Source organism: Antrostomus carolinensis, unplaced genomic scaffold (assembly GCF_000700745.2).
Source record: "Antrostomus carolinensis isolate BGI_N321 unplaced genomic scaffold, ASM70074v2 scaffold27397, whole genome shotgun sequence".
NCBI classification, from domain to species: domain Eukaryota; kingdom Metazoa; phylum Chordata; class Aves; order Caprimulgiformes; family Caprimulgidae; genus Antrostomus; species Antrostomus carolinensis.
Window position 1 is genome coordinate 12,817 of NW_010329914.1, and position 9,416 is coordinate 22,232.

The 9,416-nt window shown below is 40.2% G+C and overlaps 1 protein-coding gene across 1 annotated transcript in view; it reads left to right on the top strand.

Moving 5' to 3' along the window:
- The window catches only part of TXNDC5 (thioredoxin domain containing 5), a 20,634-nt gene extending 11,874 nt beyond the window's left edge, over positions 1-8,760 (top strand). Inside the window, exons 6-9 of the mRNA XM_029086147.1 lie at positions 1,096-1,236; positions 4,463-4,545; positions 7,914-8,043; positions 8,638-8,760. Coding sequence (XP_028941980.1) covers positions 1,096-1,236; positions 4,463-4,545; positions 7,914-8,043; positions 8,638-8,760 — 477 coding nt within the window. The remainder of the gene's footprint in view (positions 1-1,095; positions 1,237-4,462; positions 4,546-7,913; positions 8,044-8,637) is intronic.
- The last annotated feature ends 656 nt before the right edge of the window (positions 8,761-9,416 follow it).

Below are 9,416 nucleotides of genomic sequence, written 5' to 3' on the forward strand. Positions count from 1 at the left end.
GTCTATGACAAAAGAAGGAAAATGTGTAGAGTTCAAAACATACAGGAAATAGTTGCAGAGGTGTCTGTTCTTCCTTCCAACATATGGAAGATTGTATGTTCTTTCTTGAAGAGTTACTTCTCATCTGAGAGAGGAAATACCTCTTGCAGCTCACACCTCATGGGACCAAAACTCAAGAGCTTTATCCAAAATGGATGTGTAGCGTCTCAGAGAGATGATCTCTCTTTTGAACAGAGAAATTTGTACTAATTTTCAAAGAGCATGTGGAGGGCAATCATGCAAGAGCTGGTATGGAGATGGCTAACTGTGGATTTAAGACTAGAAACTGCTCAGAGGTGCTCTGATTTCTTGTTCTCTAGAGTTGTGAAAGTACCTGAGATATGGGGAAGCATCTATGGCAAACTGTGGCTTCTTGAAGATCTGGCTGGTTGAGAGCTTTACATGCAGGATCAAAAGTGTGACTTAATTTTCATAAGAGTGGTGCTGTTGGAGTTCCCTGGCCTGCAGCAGGCAGCTCTTGTCTCTTGCTCCAAGGTGAACCTAGTTGCCCAGAGAGCACTGCCTTACTGTTTGGGTTTTCCATGGATGTGTGACAAGTGTGTGGGGCCAGAGGAGCAGCTCTGTAGGTCAGGTGAAACACAAGTCAATCTTTCAACCCTGTCAAAACACTGGACAGAGCTCTCATGGTAACAGAGACCATCACCAAACACCGATGGGTATTTTATTGTTCCTTTCTGTAGCTTTAGGTTCAGAAAAGAAAAAAAAAAAATGAGGTTCCATAAAATAAAGCCTTGAAAATGCTGGCTAGAGTGAGAGACTAAAGTCAAAATGGAGAAGTTTCTGAAATTCGCTTCTACATTTCTAAAATACCTTTCATTTCAAGGAAATTTTAGATTGTTCCCTTTTGGTACAGAAGAATCTTTGGCAAATCGTGAAGACGTGGAGTGAATGGAATGCCATGGAGAGGTTTAATGACTAGATAATTGCATTTATGATGAATATGCTTACACTTGGAAATCTTATGTTTTGCTGATAATTATTTATTTGCTAGATTAACTGCATATACACACTTGCACAAAGTATTTGTAATTGTAGGGTGACCAGTACAAAGGGAAGAGGGACTTTGATTCCTTAAAGGAGTATGTGGATTCCCAACTACAGAGCTCTGGGAAAGAGCCACCAGCAGATAAACCCACCGAAGCCCCACAGCCACCCACAGAGCCCACCCGTGTTGAGGTAAGTGCTCCTGCACTCTGCAGTGGTGTTAAAAGTGTTCAGAGCTTTTCAGCAACCTGTCCAAGTCTTCCATGTGTTTCTCTCTGGTTGCTTGACAATTTCTAGATGTAAACTGTACCAAATACTTCCCTGGTTATTTTTGGTTTTTGGGGTTTTTTTAGTAATTAATGAGTGGAATCAGACCATAATTCCTAGTGATACCTTTACTAACCTGATGAATTGGAGAAGGAAAAAAAAATCTGGCTCCTTTTTTACAGTTGCAATAAGTTGTTTAGATAGAGTGGCATAAATGTGGTCTTTTTTGGTCTGCGGACCTGCTGGCACCTCAGTTTGTATGACAGCCTATTTCATCACTATGGAGATGAATGTTTCTTGCAAGATTCTTACTTGAACCCAAGAGTATGGCACACACTGCTAAGCCCCTAAAAAAAGCCAGAGTCCTATACTTACCATCTGCAGAAACAACAAACAAGCTAAGATTATGCAGACTGATCTGGAACAGGTTGCCCAGAGAAGCTGTGGATGCCCCCTCCCTGGAAGTGTTCAGGGCCAGGCTGGACGAGGCTTTGAGCAACCTGGTCTAGTGGAAGGTGTCCCTGCTGATGGCAGGGGGGTTGGAACTGGATGATCTTTAAGGTCCCTTCCAACCCAAACCATTCTATGATTCTATGTGGTAAGGTAATGTGTCCTGGGACAAGAAAACTCCTCAGATTTGGAGGCTTACTTGAATCCTGGTTGTAGGAGCTACAGGGGTTATGAATGTTGCCAGGGAATTGGCAGGAATAACTATCAGTCGCCTTTGCATAGTTGTACTTCATGTCATTTAGTTTTCTGGGGTTTTCTTAATCACTTTGGTGTTTCACCTGCCATTTTTCTTGTAGCTGAATGTAAAATGGGTGAGGTTGAGAAATCAGGGATGGTTTTCAAGCATTCTTTTTCATCAAATGTGGAAAATATCCTTCTGCCTCGAAAATAAGGGACGGTGATTTACACTCCCTTCTGACACAGAATTAACTTATGTGATTTAAAATCATCAATATTATTAATAAAAATACAGTTTATAAGCAGCTTCTCACAGGACAGTATTACCTTTCCCAGCTGACCTTTCCAGCAGGATTACTCAGGTTGCATAAAGTGCCTTACCAAACATTATAGACAACATAGATTTGCAATTTTCATACCCCTCAATTTTCCTTTTTGGAAGATCCTAACAAGCTGGTATTAGTACAATGCAGAAAGTAATTAGTTGTCTTTCTATTTTTATAGAAATAACACAAACAACATGTGATGCAAATTCCCACTTGGGCCTTGCATGCACCAGCCCACATACAAGCAGGAGAAGATTGTGAGGGGATTTTTTTTTTTGGACAAATAATAGTAGACACAGTGTAGGCCTCAGCTTTATCTTTGCATCTTTACATCGCAGCTTTGGATGCCACCATTTCTTGGTCTCTCGTCTTCAAGACATCTTGGTTCTGGTTTTATTTTCATGAATTTTGAAACGAGGGCCAGTCCATCTAGCCAGCAAACACTGACTGCATTTACCATCAGCAGCCCACAGCTGGTACCACAGGAGCAAAGGCAATGAGTTCCAACTCCAAATCTGTGTCCCAGAGTTGAGTCCCTACAGAATCACAGAATGGTTGGGGTTGGAAGGGACCTCTGAAGGTCATCTAGTCCCACCACCCTGCCCAAGCAGGGACTCCTGGAGCACATGAACCAGCATTTTGTCCAGACAGTTTCTGAACATCTCCAGGGAGAGAGATGCCACAACCTCGCTGGGCAACCTGTTCCAGGGCTCAGTCACCCTCACAGTAAAGAAGTTCTTCCTTATGTTCAGGTGGAGCTCCTCAGGTCTTACATGGGCCAAGTACCTGACAGCCCTTTCACAGAAGGTTTACTGTTATGTCCGTGAGACTTCTCTCCTGCCAGACATCACTAAAATTACTCAAAAATGATCCAGATGGATTAAGGTAGCGTGACCAGCAGATGTTCAGATTATGTGATTACCTAAAATGTCTTTTCTTAAGAACCCAAGCTAAAATTGAGCTATCTGATATTAAACTTATTTTTGTGGCCACATAGTTCACATTGCTATTCTGATAGTAAACTACAGACCTTTAAAATGTGTTTTACTGTGTGGATGGTGGGGAAAATGTTATTTCAGATTTGGTATTTTAGATTGTAAATGATGTTTGGAACATCTGTTTTAGATATCTGTGTGGGAAATTTGGAATAGAATACATATTTACTGCTCATTTTTTCTTCTTTTAATTATTTGTAATTATTTAATAATTAGAAATTATAATTTCTAAGTAATTCTTTAGAGGTAGTAACACTTCAACTTAATGAAATCACTTAATATCATGAACTAACAATTATTTCCAGAAATGTTTAAAGGTACTGGATAATTTCAAGTTTCTTTTTGGCTTTTCTTCATAAAACTCTTACTGGGTTTAAAGTAGAATTGGTAATACTGTCTGTTGCACTTTTGTTTTTCTTTTGCTTTAATTGGAATTTAAAGCTTTTATAGGCATGTGAGTTATTTATTTATTTATTTTATTTTCAAGCCCTCCCACCCTTAAGGGTCTCACAAAAAAACCCGATGTTTGTTTGTGCTCTCATATGAGACCGTCTGTAAGCAACGTGCTATCCTCCCATCGCTCCCACCAATGTTATCAGGAGTAAAAATTCTTCTGGTGGCCATGAGAGTGTGGTGTGGTGATGTTGTCTTGACAGCCAAATACGTGTTTCTGGTAACAGTTTTGTCTGTGTGTGCACCACCAGGCTAAAGCAGAGGGAGAACAGCTGCCAAGACATCACTAGTGTGCCTTAAATACCTCGTTGAACTCTCAGATGGCCATTATGTGCATTAAGCCAGCTCCTCTCAGAGCTGTTCCTTGAAACATTTGCATGACGTTGTAGTAAAATGAAGGTGATTTTTCCCAACTAAAAACTCGGATACAGGCAAATCCCCTGAAAATAGGGGTGTTTTGTTTCTCCAATTCTGTGTGTAATTCAGCGTGAAATACACATTTCTCTACATCTCTCTAGGGGAAGAAAGCAGCTGAGCGGTGAAAGTGAGGTGTGCTGCTACTACTCTAGTTTATATTTTCAATAATATTATCTTTTACAGTTTGAGTTTTCCTTTCATGTAGCTAAAAGCTTGTTTGTCTGATGTTATATATACAAAAAGTTTTTACTCTTTTTTTTTTTTTTTTAACAGGCTGCAGTGCTTTCTCTCTCTGAAAAAGACTTTGATGCAACCATTGCTCGAGGGATCACCTTTATTAAATTCTACGCTCCATGGTAAGAAGTTTGTACCTGTTGTTGTTCAGGATTATTGCTGGTCTGAGCTGTCAGTACATTAGTTGCTGTAGGTCTTCTGAGTTGTGTGTAGTACTGTATTTGTTGTCTGGATCTAAAACATGAATTAACTGAAGATTGTGTGTGTTGGCAAGAGTTACAGCAAAAAAAAGCTCAATCTGGTTTAGCTTTCTTGGGATCCCTCTCTGCGGAAAGGCTGACAGAGAAGCCGGGTAATGTGGGGGAACAAGGAGCATGAAGCTTTCTTTGCAGGCTTACCGTGCTTCTATCCCTTGATTAGGGTAAGGTGAGGGGAACGTATCACTAGTGTTGAGAAAGAAGAGCGTGCTGGGCTTTGGGCCCTCTCCTGCCACAACCAACATCTTTTGGAAGCCTCATTTGAGCACCTGGGAATTGGTACAGACTGTAGAGCTATGGATAATTGTCTGTTACTCTTCAAATAACTGACAAAAACCTAATTTGCAGAAGTGACAATTTTGAGATCTTAAGAGTATATTCCATGTAGTATGTTCTTATAATGACCCAAGGTAGAAATGTCCAGTGCAGATGGTGTAGGTGTAGACACTCAATGGAAAGCACTGGGAGGAAAATAAAGTAATGTCCTACCTGGCACCTGCCATTACTGGGACATCCAGCACAGCCTGGGACCTAAGCTGTGGTAAGACCTAAGTATTACAAACTCACAGAAGAAATATTTGCTCCCCTTTCTTACTATTTCCCTTCTGAGACAAAAAAAAGCCCAACAAAAACCAAAAAACCAACCAAGTTCTAACTCTCTCTGCACATTTCTTTCTCTTAGCCAGTAGAAGGAAGCCTAGGGTAAGGGGGAGAGATTAAAATTAAGCTGTATTTTGCTGTGTGAAAGATAACACATCTCTGATTTCATCGCTAGCCATCCCATTAATGCAGTATGTAAAATTTTAAAAGATCTTTTGTTTGTGATGGTGAAAGGTCACCATTACAAAGCAACACAAGCAAATGCAACCTGTATTTAAATGTGCTCAGGAGTATCAAAATAATTACAGCTGAACTTGGACAGTAGGCATAAATGTGTTTCTTACTGTAGGCAAGAAGTACCAGGGAAAGTTTTGTTTTACATAATCCTAATGATGCAGGCTTTTCCAGTGTTGTCACCCTTTTTACTGCAGTGTGGTTTGCTGCTTGAGAGCCAGTTCTGTGCTCTTACATCTGAAAGATCTGCTTTTGGATGTGGGCAAGTATATGCCACCACTGTGTTAAGAAATACCCTGCCCACACACACACACACACACACACACACACACCCCTTCATGTTTATTGCTCTTTCTTCAATCGCTTTATCCTTTCTGTGCACTGTGAGGGACTGAGATTCAATCTGTGCCTGTGCTGCTGGTGAATTCAGCTGACATCAGTGCACAAAGCAGCTGCCAGTCTGATTTCTGAACCCAGGGATTGTTGGCAGAATCAGGATCACAGAATGTTGGGGATTGGAAGGGACCTCGAAAGATCATCCAGTCCAATCCCCCTGCCCGAGCAGGAACCTAAATGAGATCACATAGAAAGGTGTCCAGGTGGGTTTTGAATGTCTCCAGAGAAGGAGACTCCACAACCTCCCTGGGCAGCCTGTTCCAGTGCTCTGATGCAGGAGTTCATTATCTCAGAAACTTTTTCTTGAAAAGTTTGAGATGAAGACATGCTCCTTTTTTAATTAACTTTTCATAATAATACCACACTTTAACCATCTCCTCATCTCGTGAGATTCTCATGGGAGGCTGCTGGATCTCACAGATAGGATCAGTGGTGGGTGGCAGGCTGAGAAACGGTGGTTGAGGATGCAGAGCGTCAAGTTCTTAAACTGCTGTGTGCTCCCTGGCTCCAGTGTTCAGAAAGCCACCGTTTAGGAAAACACTTCCTGTATTTATGTAGCTGGTATCCTGGTTTGAGCTCTGAAAGTCGTTTTAGCTCTGACAGTCAGGCTCATGTATACAGTTGTAGCACTCTGCGTACAAACGACCTTTTTCTCTTCCACGTGGATTAACTGATGTAGGGCTCAGCAAACACTTATTATGTTGCTTGCTAATTCTGTCTTTCAGTTAGTTTTGGATAAATAATAATGTTAACTTGCATAGTAAGCATAAAATCATCCCGTTCTAGTAGTTTTTGTGCATGGTCAGAAATGCTTTTATACTGTCACTGTGCAGTAACAAGGTGGTTTAAATACACACTGGCTTGTATTAATAACATTTTTGCAGAGACATCTTTCCTTATTTTTGTAAATGCCCTTATCCAGCCTCGAGGCAATTACTGGGCTGTTTTAATAACCCAGTTAAGGTGCAGCTGGGTTAGAACAGAATGAGCAATGCAGCTTTAAAGTCTAAAGTGCTTTGGGAATTCTTCTTGAAGGCAGTAAGAAGTTCAAGTTATGAACTTGGCTAAGCCAAGTTCAAAATATAAACAAAATTAATACTTTACTATAGTTCCTGCCATTTTACAGTATCATTTTCTCTCCCGACACGAGTGTTTCAGTGTGTGTACTCTGTGGGCTGCATTCTCACATTACTGTAGACACATAAGGGAATAAAACAGAAATAGGCTTTTTGGTGTTATTGATGATATAACTGGAATTATTCTCTATTTAATGCAAAACAGAATAGAGCTTGATATTTTTCTTTTTCCATCTGCTTAAGTGAAGCTTATTGACTATCAAACAATTCCATTGCAGATCTACCTGAAAGTACAGTGGTAATGGTTAAACCTCAACGTACCTTCAGTGAAAAAGTACATTAAACTACTGGAGTGTTCCTTAAAAACAGAACCTGTATTGAGAAATGCCTCTATTAAAATTGAATTTCTGGCATAAAATGATGCTACATTGGTCAAGGAGGCCATTAGGAACTGGAAGAAGTTTAGTACGGAAATTAAAATCTCATTTAAATAATTAAACTTGGGCCATGTAGCTTTAGCACAATTGGCATATGCTACCTGAAAACTTAATTTGCACTACAGACACTCTGTGCCTTACTTAAAATATGTTTGTTTCTAAGTGCCTTTTTTTAAAAAAAAAATTCATTTAAATATTCTCTGTGCTCATCTTTATTTGGCTTCATATTTTTCTGTAGGGTAAAATGTTAATGAACCAACATCCAGAATACCATTCCAGATGAGACTAACGAAGGCTAGAAACTACTTCAGTGCTTAACTTAAATAAAATCCCTCGTTTTCTTAGCTCATTTACTGACATAATAGTCCAAGGGAGTTGGAGGGCCAAATCATTAGGGGATAAGAAAGGCAGCTAGTTAAACTTGCAGCAAGACAGTAGAGATAAACTGGAAGGTATATCTGCTAAACAAATCTCTCTCTTTTGTTTCTAGGTGTGGTCACTGTAAGAACTTGGCTCCAACTTGGGAGAACCTTGCCAAAGAGCAATTTCCAGGTTTAACTGATGTCAAAATAGCCAAAGTAGACTGCACTGTGGAACGTAATGTCTGCAACAGATTTTCTGTAAGTGTGAAAGATCTGAACTGAAGGGGATAGTATTGTGTACCAAATGTGAAGAGGCTGCTGCATTGCGAGTGCCTGGTGACAGTGCAGCTGTGTTCTCCATTAGCCCAAAAAAAAAAAGAGGTGGTTGAAAACAGCACCTGGTGACACTGTTTCTTTCCTGGACTGTTTGTTCAGACTCGGTTATTCTTATTATTAGATAAAGCTGAAGAAATCCCTAATTTAAGAAGCTGCCCTCTGTGAAAGCACCAAAGCAGTGCTTTGTGGTAGCTGATGCAAAGTTCTGTTCCTAGAAAAAAAAAAAATTAAAAAAAAAAGGTCTTCTGGTGATGGTAGGCAGACAAGCAAAGACAGAGCTGGAGCTGCCATTCCCAGCTGCTAAGGGAAGAGCCTGGAGGAATATGTATTATCCCATTTACTGATGTGTGTTCAGAAATTGCAAGTTGGCATTGGAAGTTCTGTTTGTTTGGGTTTTTTTTTTTAATTAAAAACAGGTTATTGTTTTAGAGGAGTTTGGTGACTTTTCAGAGTCAGGTAAATACAATTTGGACATTAGTAACAAGTTTCTTTTTTGTGTGTGTGTGTCTTTTGAAGGTACGTGGTTATCCTACACTTCTGCTTTTCCGAGGTGGAAAGAAAGTCAGTGAACACAATGGAACAAGAGACCTTGAATCACTGCACAGCTTCGTCTTGCGCCAGGCAAGGGATGAATTGTAATAAAAGTGTGGATGCTCCATCCCTGGCTGTCTTTGGATGGTAGCTGAGGGAATTCAATCATTGCTAATTTTCAAATAGTATATTTGGGGTGGGGGGGAGGGGGCACGGATTGGGGCATTTTCTTTTGTTTGTTTTTAGGAAACTGAATGTACTAAACATTGGTATCTTCCCTCTGTGTGTGTGTGTGTGTGTGTGTGTGTGTGTTAAAGACATGCTACCCTGTGTGTGAAGGAAAACTAACAAGTAGTTACTGTACAAACTGAGACTATTTTCAGCATTGGTAGTATTACTGCATTTCTGTGTTCCCGCAATGAAGTGTAAATGGTTTCCTTTGAGACTAAAATATATTAAGAAAACCAGCTTAAGGGCACCAGTAGAATATTTTTGTCTTCAGGTTAGCTTTGGTTAAAAAGTAATCCTTCCAAACTGCCCACCATTACTAGAAAGGTAAAAGCTACAGTTGTGTTGAATCACTTTTGCATCTACAACTGTACTTAAACCCTATTTGTCTTAATATAGCTGCTGGTTAAGAAATGGAAAGTCACAGGGGGGCTGAAAACACACACACACACACACACACACCCCTTTGGAAGATACCAGACCACCATGAGCTGGTTGTTCCCTGTTAATCCTCTCAGCCTGGGAGGTCTAGCCAT